Here is a 21,786-nt window from a genome sequence, read left to right as displayed (position 1 = left end):
TCACATTTACCTTCATGGTGAAATCACATCACATGACATTATCCTGTTCCATGCACATTTTAGATGGTGCAGTGGTAAAGAATCCAACAGCAATGCAGGAGAAACAGGAGATGAGGGTTTGATCCCTGAGTCAGGAAGATCCCCTGGAGGAGGAAATGGCAACCCACTCCAGTATTCCTGCCTAGAAAATTCCATGGACAGAGGACCCTGGCAGGCTACAATTTCATGGAGTAGCAAAGAATTGGACATAACTGAGCACACAAACAAGGAAGAAGACTTTAAGACAAGACAGCATTCAAGAGATTGAGTGAATTTGGAAAATACTAAGAGGCTCACTCTTAAAAAACACGTTTTGATGCTATATAGAAACATGTTGTCACTCCGATCCATGTGTGAAAGGAGTCTGATTCTTTTCAGTGATCTTATGGATAAGTATCCTTCTTAAATTACATTTTCCATATCAGAACTTTAACAGCAATCTCTGCCAGTATCATGCATATTTTTACAGGTTCCTAAAATTCATTTTCAGAATTTTTATCAGCTTGACCTTGAGTATGTATGTATGAATGTCTGTGTATATACATGAGGGGGATATGTGCACATAGTTTTGCATCTCGGAGAAGGCAATGGCACCCCACTCCAGTACTCTTGCCTGGAAAATCCCATGGACGGAGGAGCCTGATAGGCTGCAGTTCATGGGGTCGCTAGGAGTCGGACACAACTGAGCGACTTCAGTTTTACTTTTCACTTTCATGCAATGGAGAAGGAAATGGCAACCCACTCCAGTGTTCTTGCCTGGAGAATCCCAGGGACGGGGGAGCCTGGTGTGCTGCCATCTCTGGGGTCGCACAGAGTTGGACACAACTGAGTCGACTTAGCAGTAGCAGCAGTACTTTTACATATATACATTCACTTACACTTTCTATTTTATAATCTTTTTTTCAGTAGGGTGTCTCCTTCATAAGGCCATGTTCATAGAATATGACCTCAGCTGCTTACTGTTTGAGGAAGGCAGCAAAATCTGATATTCTGAGAAAAAAAATTGCTTCTTCATTTTGCCCCTGAGACTGCAAGAAATAGGAAGATCAAGCTGATTCTGAAAAGAAGTTTGTTTTCCCTTTGTTTTTGTTTCTCAAGCTTTAAATGGCAATGTTCGCTAGAAGAATGAAATTGTCCTTCCTGCTTGTTGAAGATGTATGTAAATAAGGTCATAGGCATAGTACACACTTTATCTCAGATTAATCCCATTCAAGTCAGCCTTTTCAGAAAGAGTTCGAGAATACAATTAAAAATCCAAAAACAGTTGCAGTCCACTTTTGCAATTAATCAAGAGAATTTACCATTCGTTCTAGTTCAGAACTCACTCATGAAAAGAAGGGGATTTCTTCAAGGCCAAAGGCAGTGAATGCAGTTGTCAACCTTTAGTTCTTCTGTCCTGGGGTGGTAATGTTAGCATGGCCTATAAACCCTGAGAATTTTCCAAAAAATAGCAGGGTAACTTAGGACGTAGACTAGATTGTGCTTTCAGTGATGGAACTTACATGCTCTTTCTTTTTTCCCTCCCTGCTTCTATCCTTTCTGATTTTAACAGCACTCGCAAACAAAATTACATGATGAATTTTTCACGACAACATGGGCTCAGGCACTTCTACAACAGAAGACGAAGGTCACTTAGACGATACCCATGAAGAATCAAAAAGTTTATTTTTCCTTTCAATATGTGATGTGTTGTTTCGCATTCTTTTAAATCTCGCACTGCATCTGATATCAGGAAACTTCTGTGAAGGACTTAGTGATTAACTGAAAGCCCTTCTCAAGACCAAGTGTATACCACTTTCCCACACTGTGAACTAATGACAAGTGACTTATTTCTCATAAGTAAATGTCTTCATGTTGATGTATCCGTGCAAATTGTGATCTGTTGTAATATCAGTTACAGTAGCAGTATTAAAAATAAGAAATAGTTTAACAGAAAAAAAAGTTTAAGCACAAAAGTTTAAGAGATTTTATGTTTAAAATGGCATTTAGTACAGTATTTAACATTCTTGGTCACAAAGCTATTTAAGTGGACTGTATTTCAGCTATGTATCATGTTTTGTATGATTAAATTATCATTGTTGGTTCTTTATGTATTCTCTTCTGCAATATAACACATTGACACTGTATTTACTTATTATGTTGCAATATTTTTTGCTGCTGAATTTCAGGCTACTTATATTCTACAGAAAATTCATTGAAATACCTACTCATGAAGATAGTTGTAAAGAATTGTATCTCCTTTAATATACCCCTCGAAATGTATGTTGGTTTAGCGCTGTTTGTGGATAAGAAAAATGCTTGACCTTGAAATATTTTCTACTTAAAAAAATTGTGGATGAAAACCCTATCTCCCACAAAGGAGTTCCCATTTCCTTGTCTAAAAGATACTTTTAAAGTGTTCTGTGGCTGATTTACTAACAGTAAGTGCCATTTTGTGTCTGTGATAACAGAGTGATTTGTAAAACAGTGGATGTTTTCATTGTGTTCTCTTTGTGGACTGTTTTTCCTGCGGGTCATATTCATACCTTCTGATGAAGTTGTACCAACACCAGCAACATTATAATGGCCCTGTAGCCCTGAACTCTCTATTAACGTAACAAAAAGGTTGCACTCTAGTGTGAACCAAGCTAAAAGTCCATGCTTAAATAAAAATTATGTTCAAAAACCATTTGAAGTTCATTTGTTATTTGCTGTTCGTGTCTTTATTTGTTGTTTGTGTGTAGGATTTGTAAGTCTGGGCAGGTTTGGAAAGAACAGTGTCAGATATATTTACTGGTTTTTTATCGTTCTGTCGTTGATAATAGCCATTATGAAGCCATGCTTTTCAATGTAGCCATTTGGGTTTTTCCTATTATTCACTCTGCAGTCATGCCAAGAAAAGTCAGCAAAGAATTCTGAAAATTATTTAACTCCTGAGAATTTTGTTAGCTGCTGACATAATGCCTAGCTCATAAGTACTCATGCATTCATTCAGCAAATATCTATTAAGTGCTTGTTATGTGACAGTGTTGAAGATTAAAAATGCTGACAGACGTTTTCCTTGTTTTTAACATCTACAAAATAATAAATATGTTAATTTTGTTGTATTTGTTGGTTTTCCAGAGGGTTAAAAATACATATATCTGGGTAAGAAAGCATTGAATGGCAGTAGTATTTCTCATTGAATAGGGAAACAATAGGGATGATCTTGCTGAGAAGTTTAGTTAAATTTTATTCTGAGTCTAGTATCAAAGCCATTGTGAATCATTTCCTTGAAGATATAAAGGCCTTTTTTCTACTTAATGTAACATATGACACTTCGTATAATTTGGTGCATATGTGGTCCATAAATATTTATAACTATTGTTCTTAATTGTTGATTCTTCTTTTTTCACAAATTGTCAGATGATGGTTTACCATTTGGTAGTATTTTGGTTCATTTTTTCACTGATATAAGAGGTTGAATTTTTCCCAAAGCCTTATCTTTGCAAGTAATTTATGTGTGCCATAGACCTATCCCCTGACTGATAAGATATTTACAATGCCCTCATCCATGAGTCTTACCCTCAGAACAGGATTTGAACTCTCCACCAATTCATCTCAAAGTTTAATAGCATACGTTGGGACTTACGTCTGTTGATTTATTTAATTTGAAAATATAGCTCAAGTAGGAATTCAAGTAGTGTGGACTCAACTGACTTATCTTGCTGAAGGAAACAAAGTTTAGTAACAGATAAAAATATACATTTTTATGACCAAGTTTCCATGATTTCTACACAGTTGTTTCTTATTCACCACACATTTTAATGTAGACTACACTCCAATCTAATCTAGTCAACATCACTTGTATTTTACCTTTTACCTAAAAAAAATAACATGTATTACTTTTAAAATTCCCCAAACTTTCTTCCTTATGTTCCAAGGTTAAAGAAAGAATTATGGGAGATCACTTAAAACATGTATCCATTCATTTTAATGTTTTCTGGTTGATATTTTGACAGCAAATTGTATTCTTCAGCCAGTTCCCTGATGCTAGGACATCAAGAATATTGAAAACAAGAAAATACAGTTAATATAAATCTTTGTAGAGAGCAGTTTAATATCAGTAATACTGAATATGTTACAATATCAGTAAAAATTGCATTTGTGTATACAGCATGACCCAGTTACTTCTAGGTATTTACCATAGTGAAACTCACATATATACACAAAGAAATGTGCATAAGAATGTTCACAACAGCATTATTTGTAATTGCAAATAATTAGAAGCAAACAAGTGTACATCAAGAGAATGGATTTTATTTGCATAATAGAATATTGTGATGGAAATGGATAAACAGTACACCTCTTAATGATAACAACAAAAGTTGCAAAATTATAAATATGGTTTAATGCCATTCATCGGATCTTAAAATTTGCTAACAAATACCCCATGTTGCATATGAATACATGCATAAATGGCAAAAATATAAAACCATGTGTGGTACTGGTACATACAAATTCATAACAGCAGTTACCTCAGGTGAGGAAATAGGATCAGAGTGGGATACGTGGAAGACACTGACTGTGTCTAAAATATTTCATTTCTTTAAAAGCCAAAATAAACTATAATACAATGTTAAGGCTTGAATTACGGGGTCGCAAAGGGTCGGACACGACTGAGGGACTGAACTGAACTGAACTGAAGGCTTGAATGAGTTTTGTGTACAAATGGGCTTGTCATATTTCTGTTCTCAAGTGAGGATCTAAATACTATCGCAAAAAAAAAAAAAAAGGATAGGGAATTCCCTGGCAGTCCAGTGGCTAGGAGTTGGAACTTACACTGCAAGGGGCCTGGGTTCAATCCCTGGTCAAGGAACTAATATCCCGCAAGCTGTAAAATATGGCCAAAAAAAGAGAAAATAATAAATAGGCTTTGTCAGGCAAATTCAATGGGGAAATATATTCTAAGAATAAAGCAGCATGTGCAAAAACCAAAGATGGGAAGCAGCTTGCCACCTTAGGGGAGTCACAGCTCTTTGAATTTGAGGAGGGGCACCTGGGGAGCAGTGCGGAGAGATGCCAGGGGCCAGTGTTGTTGGCAGCATCAGGAGGGAGGGAAGCAAGCAAGCATTTGCTCAAACTAACAAAATTCAGCTTTTCCCAGGAAGCACTGGGATGAGTCCACTCTGACCGAGGTGTGGAGAGGGGCTGGAATAAGTTAAGGAAAGAAGCTGGAAGATTAGAATTAATAGGTAGATTTGGGACAACAGCTGAGGAATAATTTTAAGTTTCTGACAAGAATTTTGCTAAGGATTCACACTTCTCCAGAGAAACTACAAACTGCTTCACATACAAAATACAGTAGTAAATACAAAAAGTAACCTATGCATTTATTTACTGTGCAAAAGGGGGGAAAAAACAGCTGATAGTGCAAGTATTCCAGTTCAGAGGTGAGACAGTCTTGTCATCATTACTGTATCGTCCATTTAGTCCTTTGGGTGCTTATTATAAATGAATTTTTACAGTATTTTTAAAATCCAACATGGATGGAAATGGATGCTGTCTTTATAGATGTGGGAGGCCATGCAGTGGCAGAGGGAAAGCCCGCCTCTCTCCAGTGGCCTCGTTACCTTATTCCAGCCTCTGGATCCACTGTCTAGAAACCATGCCAATACAGCAGAGAAAGAGAAGTTAAGTCTGGAAACGTAATTTTTTATGGAGAGAATACTGGTGAATCATTTGTGGTAATACATATGAATAATAAAAAGGCAGAAACTGTGTAAGAAATACTGCCTCAGTAAATCTAAAGACAGTAAACTAACACCAAAATTATTACAGAAATTCCTGAATATTACTGTCCATAGAAAACAGACATACTGTGATAAGTGAGGCACTTTTGACCACCTCTACAATTATCTTAACAAAAACTAAACAACTCCCTTAAACATTAAAGAAGAAAGTCAATCCTTACTAATTCTAATGTAATTTCTTTCACATTCATATTTTAGGTGATTTGAAGTTAATTATTTGGTCTCCCTCTAAATTTCCTATCTGTAATAAAATATTTATAACTATAAAATATTGGAAACTACATAAATATCCAAACATAGGTGAGTGAGTGAACACAGTGTGGTACATACACACAATGAAGTATTATGTAACTGTTAAAAAGAATGAATGAAAATCTCTGTGAAGCGATATACAGTGATTTCCAGAGATACTGAGACATGAAAAAAAGCTGAGGAAAAAAAGAGCATTTACAGTCACCATTGTTTGAGAAAGGAAACTAGAACACATACCCATAACTGCCTAGCTTTGTGATGAGAAACCAGGAAGAATAAGCCAGGAAACCATGAAGTTGTTTACTCCTGTGGGGACCGGGTAGAATGGAACAGAGGAAAGATTTCTCTGACTACCTTTGTATAGCTTTCACTTTGGGGACCAATATTAATTACAAATTTAAAAATTAAATCAAGCCACCAAAAGGAAAATAAACTAGAAACAATAGCACTATCTAACTCACAAAGCTGTCCTAATATGAGTTAATACAGGTACGGTGCTTAGAACAATGCCAAGCACATGTGCCAAATACTGAGTGATAGTATTACTGTTACAATTGTTGTCATATTAAGTCACCTGACTTACTTCCAAAACTAGTTTATAATCTACCTGTCTACAGTGTTACTGCTCAAAATCTGGCCCTCTAGTCGGCCCACCGGCCTCACCCAGGAACTTGTTAGAAGTGCCTATCTCAGGCTCCAACCCAGATCGACTCAGTCAGAATCTGCATTTTTAGCAAGATCTCCTATGTACATTATAGTTTAAGTACTGGGCTCAAGGACTGACAAGGTAATCTCATAAGATGACAAAGTGTCAAATGGATGACACCGGAAATGTATGTCACAGGTACCAAATTCCTCCCCAGTATCTCACTGTCAGGATTTATTCAGAGATGATCAAAGTCTGAAGAAAAGTACACACACCGAGATATCAGTTAAGTTCATCAGCGGACTCTCAGGCTAGTGTGGTACCCTTGAAGAGAATGCCCTCGTGTGGAAGAGAGAGGACCAGCTCTTCCTCCCAGGCAGCGTTGTGAAGGTGATGCTCGGCCTCTGAAGAGATGGTACTAGCTCTAGAGGCGCACTTTTCAGCTTTAAAAGAGCCGCCGCGAAGTAACTAGCTAATCATACAGTCGCTCTGGAAATGCAAAAACCGGGGGCGGGGTGAGGGGGGGGGGTGACTCTAATGAACCAACCATAATCCTTGCTAAGATAAGGCCATAAGAAGGTTTTTATACCGAAATCATTTCTGCCGTTCCTCTTGGATTGGAGCACTCTGGCTACGGTGCTCTTATTAGGCATTAAAAGCAAAACAGGCTCTTTCCTTCCCTTCTTTCTCCTTATTTTATCCCTTCCTTCTTTCCATACTCCATCTTCCCTCCATTTACCTTCCTGTTTGCTAAACCGCATATCAGGTCGCATTACTTAATAAAAAACAAAAACTGATTTGTACATTCTAACTCGAATGCCTGGGAAAGAATCCGTGGCGCCTATGTTCAAGTGTTTATCTGAGGCAACTCCTCAAAGCTTAAAAAAAAAAAAAAAAATTAACATTGTCATTCAGTTTTGTCATTGTTCCTGTGTCAACATGATTCTCCATAAGGAGTGTATTTTGAAATACATATTAACTGATTTTCATTTTAAAAAAATAGTAGCATATGTTTCCCACTTGAATACTACCGCTTTATTTACCGTGTTTGCTCCACGAATCCCATCGTCAAGACCCCGTGAGCAGCGGGAGACAGACGGGGGTGTTTCCGTGGCCTTGGGGGGCTGGACGGGCAGCGTATAATTTCCAGCACACCTTAAAAGTTCTAGAAGTTGGAGAGGAGACCTCTGGGTCGCAGGGGTCGCGCGGCGGGGGGCGGGGCGGGCTCGGGTTACGGGTCCCGCGGGACGTCGCGCCTCCCCAGCGTGTCAGGGAAGCAGCGGCGCGGCATCGAGGCGGCGGCGGCGGCGGCGGCTCCGGAGCGCGGCGGGGCGGCGGCTCCGCCAGGGCAGCGCCGGGGAGCGCCGGCCGGTGAGTGCTCGCGGGCCGGGGCCGGGCCGGGGCCGGGGGCTGCGCGCGGGCCGGGGCCGGGGAGGAGCTGCTGCGGCGCGCACGGAGCGCCCACCGCCAGGCCCTCAGGGACCCGCAGGATTCCCGCGTCGCCGCCTCTCCCGGCGTCTCTAGCTCCGCTCTGTCTCTTGGGCTCTCCTGAAACTGCTTTCCTAAAGTGAATTCAACATTTGACTTGCCCACACCTTGCCTGTCTCTAGCACCTGACAGGAAAGTCTCAAGAAGCGCCTTCCTTTGCCAACCTCCGGCTCAGGCCTCCCTGTCTGCAGCGGCCGCACACTTTTTTTTTTTTTTTTTGCCAGACGTTTGCGTCTTTACTGGACGTGCGCAACTCTTTGGTTCTGACTCAACCCTTTGCTGTTCACAGCTGTGCTTTCACAGCTTCTCGGGTGCTCAGAACGTTCTCAGCCTTGCCGTGCTGTGCGCAGCCTCAAGACACCTTCTTACTTACTGCAGCCCGCGCATCCCCCAGCCCCGGGGTTGCCCTCGCCTGCTCTCTGGAGCCGAGCGCCGCCCGTAGTCCAGCCGGGAGTCGGGGTGGGTTCTGCCTCTTGGACGTCCAGGGTTCCCCGAGAGGGTCTGCAGTTCGTAGTCGGGACGGCTCCCCTCCGCGCCCGGGGGAAGCTTGTACCTGGAGTCCCTGGCTTCTCCATGAGCGGAGGGCTTGCTGAGGGCCTTCCTGCCCTAAAATTGGGCAGTGGTACGCTTCTAAACACTTGAGGTCATGGGTGCTAAACACTTGCCGTGATGGGCGCTCAACCGCAATAGAGGTTCTGATATTTAATAAAATAGTTGATCAGGAAATCAGTTTACTTGTGTCGACTGCCTCGTTGAGGCGCACTCTGGGCAAAACCCACGAAGAAGCGTGCTGGAAGCTGTGCAAGGACCTTCGCTGTAGGGAAGGCAGCAGTCAGGCTGTGAGGAAGGTGGGGAGACCTTTCTTCACTGGGATGAGTACTGTGTATCAATCCGAGGTCTAAAATTTTCAAAACACGTAAGGAAACACAACAGACATGGCAGGTTCGTGGTGGAGGGTGCACTGAGATTCAGCGTTTTCTTATCTGAAAAGTGGGAACAATGTCTATTATCTAAATGTATCATTTAAGGTAAGCTTGGCAAATGCAGGGGAATTTGAAGGATGCAATAGGAAGTGCATGCCTTCTTGAAGTGAAATTTGAAATAGTTTTATGCCACGCAATCCTTAGAATTATTCCATAGTTTTTCTGTTTCTGAAGACTTTCTGGCAGGGGACAGGAGGCAGGAGAGAGAAATTCAATCTAATTTACATTAGAAAGAAACTTGGGGTGAAGAATTCCTAGGTAAGGTTGCTATGGCTGATACCTTAAGTGCACTGCTGGAAAGCATTCTAGCCTGTAAGTAACACCTGAAGCCCCAATTCTGTTACGTAGGGTTTCTTTTTTTTTTCTCTCTCTCTCTCTTTAACTACTCTGAAACTATACAGAGTTACACGTCCCTCATTAATTTATGAGTGATACCAAAAGAATTGACTCACTCCAACAAGAATTTGAGCTCCTTTCCTGTATGAGGCACTTTGCTAAGAGCTGCAGAAGGATGAAAGATGCGGGAACTTAACAATTAAAACAGGAGTAGCAACAATAGTGGGCTGATTTGTAAAGAGTGGATGCAGGTGTGCACTGCCTATTCAATTTAAAATCAAAACCAGTTGGGCTTTTATTTATTTCAAATACCATGTGTACCCCCTGATATCCTAATTATTTGGTAATTTATTTTTCCTATCATTGCCAGTGGTCTGCATTTTAGTAATTCCAAAGGAAAAGGTTTTCTAGGAAATACAACTAAATAAGAATATAAGTCCATTTTCCCTAGTGTTTGCATTATCATTAAGCTAGTGAAGTCAAAATCAACAAGAAAAATTAGAAGATGATTACTTTCTTTTCCTTTCATTTCAATCTAGTAAAACAAAGTCAGCATGGATAAGTTTAATACTCTGTTGCCTCCCAAACTGTTTTATCTAAGTCCATTCTTTTGGAGGATGATCCACCTTCATGAAATCTTTCCATCCTTCTTTTGGAAGACAGTTCCAGAGGCCAATTTCACAAAACCTTTCATTATAGATACCAGAAGCCATCAACATCATCACATCATCTTCTTCCCAGTTTTACCCTTGAAAACAGTTGTGTTCTACGGGGCTTTAGGGAGGGGACAGGTCATTTTTAAAATCTGGTCAAAGCTAGGACTTTATCCTTGGAAAAAATGCACATGCATTCAGAATATTGTATATATCATGGAGGATTCATGGTGCCTTGCTCAAGAACAAGGGCAGTGTGGAAATGAAGCAAGGATGTGGGTAAATCTAAAAACTGTGAGTATAATTTAATTTACTTCAAATGGAATAATACCTGGCTTTTTGAGTTAGTGTTCTCTGAATGGGAAGTAAAAACTATTATTTATAAAATGCTAAAGACAAATTAATCCTATTAATTTTTTAGTTGATCATGATCAACTTTTATCTTGAACATTATTAATCTGGTTTTTCAATTTGTGTCATTCTTCTCAAGGAAATGTTTCTGAGATTATTTCTCTCTCAGCACTGATGCCTCATTCAGAATGGTTTCTCATGTGCCAACTTTTGTAATATGGGAATGGCTGAGTTCAAACTTTGAACTTGCTCACTCGCACAGTTCATACAGGAAGGATATATGTCTCACATAATTACCATATTCAGTTTGAACCACTGTGACAGCAGTAGTTGTGTCTTGGAGAGAGTTGGTTGGTATTAGGAGTGAGTGGAGAACATTAAGAACATCTTGGATGTAGCTTCTTTTAAAGAACCAGCAACCTCTGGATTAACTTTCCTTCTTCTATCTCTAGGTCCAAGGAGCGAGCTCTGTCTTCTCCATCTCTCAGCCCCATGAATCAGGGTTTCATTGAACTGCAGTAGACCTGCCATCTGGGTACCCTGCCCCTGCTCTGTGTGCTGCACGTTGGATCTGGCTAAGTAGAGGCCCCCTGGAACTAGTAAATGGTAGAGTGAATCATAGGTAGTAATGGATTTTACCTGGACTACGATTCTTAACATGTCCAGAAGCCAATATCACATTGCACTGTTTGGAAGAAAACAAGGCACAGAATGCCAGAAGCATCACTGCTTACTCTCTCTTTTTAATTTGGACCAAGACCAACCCAGTCGATCCTTAGAAATGAACCAGTTTCGACTTCCCTTATATTTTATTATTTATTTATTTGGCTGCATTGGGTCTTAGTTGTGGCACTCGGGATCGTAGTTGCATCCGGTGGGATCTGTCTGCTGCATGCAGGCTCCATAGTTGTAGTGCACAGGTTTAGTAGCATGTGGGGTCTTAGTCCCCCAAGCAGGGATCGAACCCACGTCCGCCATGGAAGGTGGATTCTTAACCACTGGACCACCAGGGAAGTCCCTTGACTTACCTTATTGTTGAGTCACAACTAGGTAGCTGGTCCGGAGAAGGCAATGGCACCCCACTCCAGTACTCTTGCCTGGAAAATCCCATGGGCGGAGAAGCCTGGTAGGCTGCAGTCCATGAGGTCGCTAAGAGTCGGACACGACTGAGAGGCTTCACTTTCACTTTTCACTTTCCTGCATTGAAGGAAATGGCAACCCACTCCAGTGTTTTTGCATGGAGAATCCCAGGGACGGGGGAGCCTGGTGGGCTGCCGTCTCTGGGGTTGCACAGAGTCAGACACAACTGAAGCGACTAGGCAGCAGCAGCAGTGGCAGGTAGCTGGTGGCACCCCTCCAACGTCTTTGATGGATGTGCTCAGTCATGTCCAACTCTCTGTGGCCCCATGGACTATAGCCCTCCAGGGTCCTCTGCTCATGGAATTTTCCAGGCAAGAATACTGGATGGGGTTGCCGTTTCCTACTCCAGGGGATCTTCCCAACCCAGGTATTGACCCACGTCTCTTGCATCTCCTGCATTGGCAGACTGATTGTTTACCACTAGTGCCACCTGGGGAGCCCTTCAAATGCCACTGATACACACTAATTAGATTAGTAAATTAAGGGACATCATGGTTTTAATCCAAGCTCTGCCCTTAACTAGGTACATGGGCAAATAACAAATTAAATTCCTTGGACCGCATTTTTCTTGTATAAAATGATGGTGGCATAAGGGATCAGTGGTTTTCAACTACTACTATGTAGTCCCACACATCTGAATCACATGTAGAATTTACTTAAAATATGTACATGCACTGGGTCAGAGATTCTGATTTAATTGGACTGGGGCAGGGCCAGACATCTCTATTTTTTAAAAACGCTCCTCCACCCCACCCCACCCCCCAAGAAATGCTAATAGCCAGCCAAGGTTGAGAATCCCTGAGTTAAATCAACATTAAGAACTAATTCTAAAATGGTGTAACTTAAAGATAGAAAAGCAGACCGGTGAAACCTGTGTCATGTGTGGCTTAGCCCAGAATTACATACACTGCACAGTAACCAAGCCTACACACACTTTTCTAAGAAGCAGTCCAAATCAAGCAATTTAAACTTATTCAAGGAAGAGTCTGTGCCTTCTCGCCATTTCAGTATTCCCACGACGCTTTGCGAGTTCTCAGCACCTTGTACATTTTGATGGACTGAATAAGATATAACTCTGCCCCTCTGAAATGATTAGCTGTTCCTGCAGGTCCCCAGGGACGCTTATCTCTCTTCTCTTGGTGTCCATGCCTGTGTTTACTAGCCTATTGAAAGTTTCTCCTAGAGGTGATCTGTGACTTTCTGGGGTTGAGGAGAAGGTGTCAGCAAGGGATAAGGATGATCGCATTGATTGTTGCCGAAATGTGAGCTTCTGTGACCAAACTGAGATAAAAAAAAAAAAAAAAAGATCCTCACACCTTCTCAAGTAGTTGTAGACTATCGAGTTACCAGAACTGGGATAGGGAAAAAGAGCACATTGTTTACCTTCATCGTTTGTTGGGACCTAATCTTGTTGCCATTACATCGTAAATTCAATTCAAGTTCACACTTTGAAAATTATTCTTCAAGTTAGAGATAGAAGTTACTGTAATCCATGAAATTTCTGTTTATCTTTCTCTTTTTTTCCCTCCCGCTGCCCTTCATATTCCAGAATACTTAGAAGAAGAGAAAAACAGTGTGTATGTGTGACTGTCAGATCAGTAAAGAGAAACAGACATGAGTTGGCAAAGGATGGAAAGGCATTAAGGAGGAAGGAGGCCCATGGATCACTTAATTTTTTCTTTTCTCTCTGCTGTTGGGCTTAGAGCTGCTCTATGTTTATTCTCCAATTTTCTAAAGTTTAAGCAAATTGTATCCCAGCTACTATGTGTTAGTAAATGTGGGCTTGCAGCCCATCACCCGGTGTTGCTTGCATCTCCCATACATGGTGTGTTGAGTGCTATCTTAATGGGGTGCAGCCTGGATACGTTGTTGTTGTTTAGTCACCAAGTCATGTCCGACTCTTTTGCAACCCCAGGGACCCGCCGTGCTCCTCTGTCCATGGGATTTCCCAGGCAAGAATACTGGAGTGGGTTGCCATTTCCTTCACCAGGGAATCTTCCCTACCCAGGGATCTAACCTGCATTGGCAGGCTGATTCTTTACCACCAAGCCACCAGGGAAACCCATCTTGGTCTAAATTCAGCACTGACTAGTCCCAGGGCCTGTCTTAATTCTAAATAATGTCTTAGGTTGGGCAGTATTCTTTCTGGAGTGGAAAGCTACTGACTCCAGAGCTCTTTGTGTCTCGGAGCTGCCCTTCCCTGGTGTCAAAAATCTGATGGAGAACCATAGACCCAACTCAGCAATCACCTTTCCATCTGCACTCACTCAAAAAAGTTTCTAAGGTTGGATTCATTTTATGTGTTTATTGCTGAACATTGTTCCCAAAGATATAGTGATACTGGATACATGCTGTTTTGTTATTTTGTAATTGTTTCTTTTTCTACTTCTCAAAATGAATTAACATAGGAATAAATGTACTAGAAAAAAGATGATTTTATGATCATAACTTTAAATCTAACAAAAAAGTTTATTCTTGCTAAACTCAAACACCATATGTGTTTATATATAAGCATTTGAAAGTGAAAGAAAGTGTAGTTGCTTAGTCGTGTCCGACTCTTTGAGACCCCATGGACTGTAGCCCGCCAGGCTCCTCTGTCCGTGGAATTCTCTAGGCAATAGTGCTAGAGTGGATTGCCATTCCCTTCTCCAGGGGATCTTTCTGACTCAGGGATCGAACCTGGGTCTCTCACATCACAAGCAGATTCTTTACCATCTGAGCCACAAGAGAAGTCTTGTCCTCCCACAAAAATCTAATATTTGAAGATAGTTAAGTATAGTCAGGGTTCTTAGGATCATCACTAGTTTGCTTTTTAATCTTTTATTCCTCAAAACACCTGAATATTGTAAGGTAATTAAAAATGATAACATTTTCTTAACTGGTTCCTGTTTTACTGAACACTTACCAACGGTCACCATAGCTAGCAGGGGTTTTCATTTCTTCCTTCTTTTCTTCCTTCCTTCCTTGATTCATTCAACCATTCAACACATGTCTAGTGAATTCCTACCACTAACCTGTCCTCGTGGTAGTTACAAATAAAAGTAATGTAATTTTCATTTTTGTGAAGAGAGGAGAGAAGACAGAAAATAAAGTGAAATACAGAGTGGGCTAGATGGTGATACATACTGTGGAGAAAAATGAAACTGGGAAGAAGGCCATGGAGGAGGTGCACAATATTTAAAATAAAGTGGCCTGCAAAGGTGGTGGAAAAAGTTATGAAGCTTTCTGGGTGTGGGGCTTTCTGGCCAACACAAAGGTCCTGAGGCAATTATGTGCCTGGTATATTCACAAAACAGCAGGGAGGTTTGAATGGCTGGAGCAGAGTGATGAGGGTTAAGTAGAAGGAAATGAAATCACCTAAGAAAGGGGCAGCTGAGAGGTAGAGTTTGGGAGGGTGTGAAAGATCTTGTAGGTCCTTGTAGGGCCTTTTCAGTGGGATGCTTATAAAGTGAAATGATGGTGCAGTTTCTTAGTATTTAGTCAAAATAGCAGAAGCCCTGTGATCTCCTTTGTTAAACGCTCTGGATGTTCCCCAGTTTTTTGTTTTGTCACCAAATTAGTCTCTTCCCATCCTTTGCCTTTATCCTTTATCCCCAAGGCTGACTCTAGAATGGGATTCAGTCTCCCAATGGTTGCTTTCTTGATGCCCCGAAGATAAGAATTGCCCTTCCTTTTAAAGAATGTGCTGCTAGTCACTAAAGAAGAAAAGCTGTCAGTACCAAAACCAGTAACCATGAGGGAAATTAATAACCCTATACAAAACATATTCTTGGTTTATACCGTAGCCCAGACCCAAAATGGTTACACTACTGGCGAAGGGAATTTAGCCTGTGTTTTGTTGGGTCCACACGTTGTTTTCTAAAATATTTGTGTTGATTTCCAACACTAAATTTTTTTTTAATTAAGGGAAGTGTTCATTAAAATATAGTTTCAAGCGTTCTTTAAAAATTGGACATTCTATTTATATGAGGCTCCAGAACAGACAAAAGTAATCCATGATGATGGAAATCAGAACTGAGGCTGCCTGACATGGGAGTGTGGTAGAGACTGACTTGGTAGGGCCACCAGACAACATTTTGAATGATGAAATGGCTCTATGCATAGCAGTCTGAAATGCATGGTGGTTGTTCAGTCGCTCAGTTGTGTCTGACTCTTTGCCACCCCATGGACTACAGCATGCCAAGCTTCCCTGTCCTTCACCATCTCCCAGAGTTTACTCAAACTCATGTCCATTGAGTCAGTGATGCCATCCAACCATCTCATTCTCTGTCGTCCCCTTCTCCTCCCGCCTTCTATCTTTCCCAGCAACAGGGTCTTTTCTAATGAGTCAGTTCTTTGCATCAGGTGGCCAAAGTGTTGGAGTTCAGCACCAGTCCTTCCAATGAATATTCAGGGTTGATTTCCTTTAGGATTGACTGATTAGATCTCCTTGCATGGTAAAACACATTAAACAATGTACTGGTCTGTACAGTTGACTATATGTCAATTAAACCTCACTATGAAGGAAGTTTAAAATGGAACCCAGCATTCAGTAAGAGCTGATTAGTGCTGACCACTTCGAGCTTGGCACGTGCTCTCAAGATTGGCATAGACTTATTACCTGGTTCACTTCAATCATTGTCATTACGTACCTGGGCTTCCCTGCTGGCTCAGCTGGTAAAGAATCTGCCTGCAATGCGAGAGACCTGGGTTCAATCCCTGGATTGGGAAGATCCCCTGGAGAAGGGAAAGGCTACCCACTCCAGTATTCTGGCCTGGAGAATTTCATGGACTGTATAATTCATGGGGTCTCAAAGAGTTGGACACAAATGAGCGACTTTCACTTTCACCAGGATCCTGTAGGTGACATTAGTGTGTGATTTATGCAGTAGTGGTTTTCATTTCAACCATCAATAGAGAGCAAACCTGAAGAGGCCTGATATGTTTAATTGGCAGTGGAGAAATTAGTACCTGTCTCCTAGGGTTGTATGTGAAGCAGGTAACAGAAGCATAATCTTGGTAGCTTGGAACAGTCAAGCAGCTCACCTACGTCCGCCTCTCAGTTAGTGGTATTCTCAAATGTGGGGTTCTCTGAGGTCTCTAAGCATAAGTCTCAGCTTTCCTCTCAAATGCAAGTATCTCCTGTGCTTGCAGACTCCTCCTCTGAAAGGATAACCGAAAGCACATTTAGCTCCTATTATCAGCACTTGAAATTTACTTTTACTATGTTTGTTACGTGTCTGTTATTTGTTTGTTATGTGTCTACCATAGAAATCTTGGAAAGTACAGACAAAAGGAAAATAAAATTACCCACAATTCTGAACATAACCTCTGTTTACCATTTTGTGGTAAATACTTTGAAATTTTTCTTCATAATGTCATAATATAAAATATGTCTATATATTTTATGTTAAAAGTATATTTACTATATAAAATTTAGCACACAATCACCAAATTTGCAAATTGAAAAAACAAGTTAAAGATGAAGATAACATCCTAGGCACAGGCATTTGCCTTCCCTCTATCCTATCACTCTTTTTAAATGGCTGTGACATTTTGCAGATAATAGAAAGAACCTGAAGAGAGTGGGGGCAAGTTATTGATGAAACAAAATCAGGAAATTGGTGCAGGAAGGTCCACCATGGGAGGGAGAGTGACCTTCTAGAAAGAAATTCAGGGCATGGAGTCAGCAAGGACAGAGAGCAGGCATGAGCAAGGGGGCCTGAAAGCAGAGCTTGATGGAATTTTTAATGGGTCAGTTAAGGTGAGCCAGTGCTTCTAATTGAGTTTGGCATTGTGGAGTAAATCCTTTCTCTTTCTGGCATTTGAAAAGAGAGTGAACCCTAGGCTGAAGGCCAGCTCTTGCCTCTTCAAGCTAAAGTCAAACTAGAAGTTGAAGAGCCTACTCTGCTGTGCAAAGGTTCCTGATCACCACTCCATTCAGGGAAGAATCCTGTCCTGAAACACTTGTGTACAAGATAGTGGAGGAAAGTGACCCCAGTTAATCAGAAAAGTCAATGAGGTCTTTATATATAATCAGAAAAGTCAGTGAGGTCTTTTTATATATGTATACACACATACACACACATGTACACACACACACACAGATTTATAAAAACAAGGATAACCTGACATATGAAGGAGTATGAAAAAAACAACCCCAAGATAAACAGTTATTAATGTCAGAGGGGAGATTGTTTAAAATAGCTTTAAACTTAGAGTTACCAAAGGGGAAGCAGGAGGGCAGAGATAAATTAGAAGTTTAGGATTAACAGATAGACACTATTATTGGATTGGCCCGAAGTTTTGTTCAGGTTCTCCATAATATCTTACAGAAAACCTGAACAAACATTTTGGCCCACCCAATTTGTTATTCAAACTAGATAAATAATAAGAATCTACTGTATAGCAAAGGGAACTATATTCAATAATTGTAATAACCTATAATGGAAAAGAATGTAAAAAAGGATACATATATATATACATATACACACACACATATATATATAACTGAATCACTTTGCCGTATACCTGAAACTAACACAGCATTGTAAATCACTATACTTCAATTTAAAAAAAATATATAAGGACTATCAAAAAAAAGAAAAATATATATAAAATAGCTTTTAAATATAAAAAAACTCTGAGAACCTTCAGAGTGATTAAAAATATATTATTTCCATACAACAAAAATATAATTCTATAAAGGAATAACAATCAGAAAACAGACAAAAAAAGATCTTGAAATTTTAAAAAGTAATTACTGAAATCAATTTAGTAGAGCAGCTGAAAGATAAAGTTTAAGCAGTATCCTGGAATGAACAACCACATGTCAAAGAGATGGAGAATATATATGCTAAAAAAGATAAGAAACATAGAAAACAGTTCATTATGTCCAACTTCAATCTATTGGAGCTCTAGAAAGAGAAAATAAAGTCACTTAAGATTGATATTAAGCTTCTCATCACTGAATAGGGCACTAAACTACAATGGAGCAGTGCCTTCAAAGTTATGAGGGAAAATGATTTTGAACCTAAAATTATGTTGCCAATTAAATTATTAAGTATGAAAGTAAAATGAGGACATTTTCAGATCTTCAAAGACTCTGGCAATTTTCTTCCAAGTACCCTTTCTTAAACAATTACCTAAGGATGTGCTTCAGCAAAATGAGAGCAGAAAGAAAGAAGGAGGAAGATGTGAAATAAGAGTGTTATTCCCCCAGCCTGCTATCCTAGGCTGGCAAATTAGTACCAGACTTAGAAAAAAAAAAAGTGATGCAAATTAAAAACAAAAAATAATCAATAAACTCTAATGACTATAGGAAGAACTAAGTAACTTCTGTTCAATAGATAGAACCAATAATGAACTATGTTCACATAGTTATAATAACAGGGCATCTAGCAACCTGGGGTATTAAACTAACTCATGCAGACCTCTCTTCAGTATAAACACATGAAAATAAAGGATAAGACATGATGAAATGATAAGTAAATCAGTCAGCCAGTTCAATTGCTGAGTCATGTCCGACTCTTTGCAAGCCCATGGACGGCAGCACGCCAGGCCTCCCTGTCCATCACCAACTCCCAGAGTTTACTCAAACTCACATCCATAGAGTCAGTGATGCCATCCAGCCATCTCATCCTCTGTCATTCCCTTCTCCTCCTGCCTTCAATCTTTCCCAGCATCAGGGTCTTTACCAATGAGTCAGCTCTTCATATCAGGTGGCCAATGCTGGCGACGGAATGAAACCCCAACACTGCAGGGTGGTTTGAATCTTTATATTTTAACACTTGCTTCTTACAGCTGCTTTAATTTATATCCCTTGCACAACAACCTACAGGGCAAGTTGCCAAGCACTATGATTCAGAGACTATACAGTGCGCAGGTGCATGGCGAGATAACCTTTACCTTGACTTATTTACCGCAGCTAAGACTTTGTTTTGGGGAACTTCCTTATCAACTTAGAATCCGTTTTGTCCCTGGGTCCGTTCCTTTTGAGGAATCAGAGAAACATCCTTGTGTGCAAGAAATGTTCTTTTCCCACGGGAACAAACAGAGGATTCTTAGCTGAACATCTCGTTTGCAAGAATGTTCAGCCCTGGTTGAGAGTCTCATTTGCAAGCACTTCTCAACCTTCCTTATACCTTGTTCCCTACAGGCCAAAGTATTGGAGTGTAGCTTCAGCATCAGTCCTTCCAATGAACACCCAGGACTGATCTCCTTTAGTATGGACTGGTTGGATCTCCTTGCAGTCCAAGGGACTCTCAAGAGTCTTCTCCAACACTATAGTTCAGAAGCATCAATTCTTCGGCACTCAGGTTTCTCTGTAGTCCAACTCTCACATCCATACATGACTACTGGAAAAACTATAGCCTTGACTAGATGGATTTGAAATAGCTCAACTGGAAGTCCATCACCTCCACTAGCTTTGTTCGTAGTGATGCTTTCTAAGGCCCACTTGAATTCACATTCCAGGATGTCTGGCTCTAGGGGAGTGATCACACCATTGTAATTATCTGGGTCGTGAAGATCTTTTTTATACAGTTCTTCTGTGTATTCTTGCCACCTCTTCTTAATATCTTCTGCTTCTGTTAGGTCCATACCATTTCTGTCCTTTATCGAGCCCATCTTTGCATGAAATGTTCCCTTGGTATCTCTAATTTGCTTGAAGAGATCTCTAGTCTTTCCCATTCTGTTGTTTTCCTCTATTTCTTTGCATTGATTGCTAAAGAAGGCTTTCTTATCTCTCCTTGCTATTCTTTGGAACTCTGCATTCAGATGCTTATATCTTTCCTTTTCTCCTTTGCTTTTCGCTTCTCTTCTTTTCACAGCTATTTGTAAGGCCTCCCCCGACAGCCATTTTGCTTTTTTGCATTTCTTTTCCATGGGGATGGTCTTGATCCCTGTCTCCTGTACAATGTAATAAACCTCAGTCAATAGTTCATCAGGCACTATCTATCAGATCTAGTCCCTTAAATCTATTTCTCACTTCTACTGTATAATCATAAGGGATTTGATTTAGGTCATACCTGAATGGTCTAGTGGTTTTTCCTACTTTCTTCAATTTAAGTCTGAATTTGGCAATGAGTTCATGGTCTGAGCCACACAGTCAGCTCCTGGTCTTGTTTTTGTTGACTGTATAGAGCTTCTCCATCTTTGGCTGCAAAGAATGTAATCAATCTAATTTCGGTGTTAACCATGTGGTGATGTCCATGTGTAGAGTCTTCTCTTGTGTGGTTGGAAGAGGGTATTTGCTATGACCAGTGTGTTCTCTTGACAAAACTCTATTAGTCTTTGCCCTGCTTCATTCCGTATTCCAAGGTCAAATTTGCCTGTTACTCCAGGTGTTTCTTAACTTCCTACTTTTGCATTCCAGTCCCCTATAATGAAAAGGACATTTTTGGGGGGTGTTAATCCTAAAAGGTGTTGTAGGTCTTCATGTTGTAGGTCTTCACCGTTCAACTTCAGCTTCTTCAGCGTTACTGGTTGGGGCATAGATTTGGATTACTGTGATATTTCAAATCCTGAAAGATGATGCTGTGAAAGTGCTGCACTCAATATGCCAGCAAATTTGGAAAACTCAGCAGTGGCCACAGGACTGGAAAAGGTCAGTTTTCATTCCAATCCCAAAGAAAGGCAATGCCAAAGAATGCTCAAACTACTGCGCAATTGCACTCATCTCACATGCTAGTAAAGTAATGCTCAAAATTCTCCAAGGCAGGCTTCAGCAACGTGAACTGTGAACTTCCAGATGGTCAAGCTGGTTTTAGAAAAGGCAGAGGAACCAAAGATCAAATTGCCAACATCCGCTGGATCATGGAAAAAGCACGACAGTTCCAGAAAAACATCTATATCTGCTTTATTGACTATGCCAAACCCTTTGAATGTATGGATCACAATAAAATGTGGAAAATTCTGAAAGAGATGGGAATACCAGACCACCTGACCTGCCTCTTGAGAAACCTATATGCAGGTCAGGAAGCAACAGTTAGAACTGGACATGGAACAGACTGGTTCCAAATAGGAAAAGGAGTATGTCAAGGCTGTATATTGTCACCCTGCTTATTTAACTTCTATGCAGAGTACATCATGAGAAACACTGGACTGGATGAAGCACAAGCTGGAATCAAGATTGCCAGGAGAAATAT

The 21,786-nt window shown here is 40.5% G+C and overlaps 2 protein-coding genes across 3 annotated transcripts in view; both read left to right on the top strand.

Moving 5' to 3' along the window:
- Positions 1-2,707, top strand: part of RELN (reelin) — a 538,096-nt gene extending 535,389 nt beyond the window's left edge. The window contains exon 64 of the mRNA XM_069587839.1: positions 1,592-2,707. Within this exon, the coding sequence (XP_069443940.1) occupies positions 1,592-1,688 (97 nt within the window). The 3' untranslated portion in view covers positions 1,689-2,707. The remainder of the gene's footprint in view (positions 1-1,591) is intronic.
- A 5,263-nt stretch (positions 2,708-7,970) lies between these two features.
- SLC26A5 (solute carrier family 26 member 5) overlaps positions 7,971-21,786 on the top strand; it is a 70,209-nt gene continuing 56,393 nt past the window's right edge. For both annotated transcript variants that reach the window (XM_069587825.1, XM_069587824.1), the window contains exon 1: positions 7,971-8,079. The gene's annotated coding sequence lies outside the window, so the exon portion shown is untranslated. The remainder of the gene's footprint in view (positions 8,080-21,786) is intronic.

Source organism: Ovis canadensis, chromosome 4 (genome assembly GCF_042477335.2).
Source record: "Ovis canadensis isolate MfBH-ARS-UI-01 breed Bighorn chromosome 4, ARS-UI_OviCan_v2, whole genome shotgun sequence".
NCBI lineage: Eukaryota > Metazoa > Chordata > Mammalia > Artiodactyla > Bovidae > Ovis > Ovis canadensis.
The sequence above is the reverse complement of the archived record's forward strand: the minus strand, read 5'-3'. Positions and strand labels throughout refer to the sequence as shown.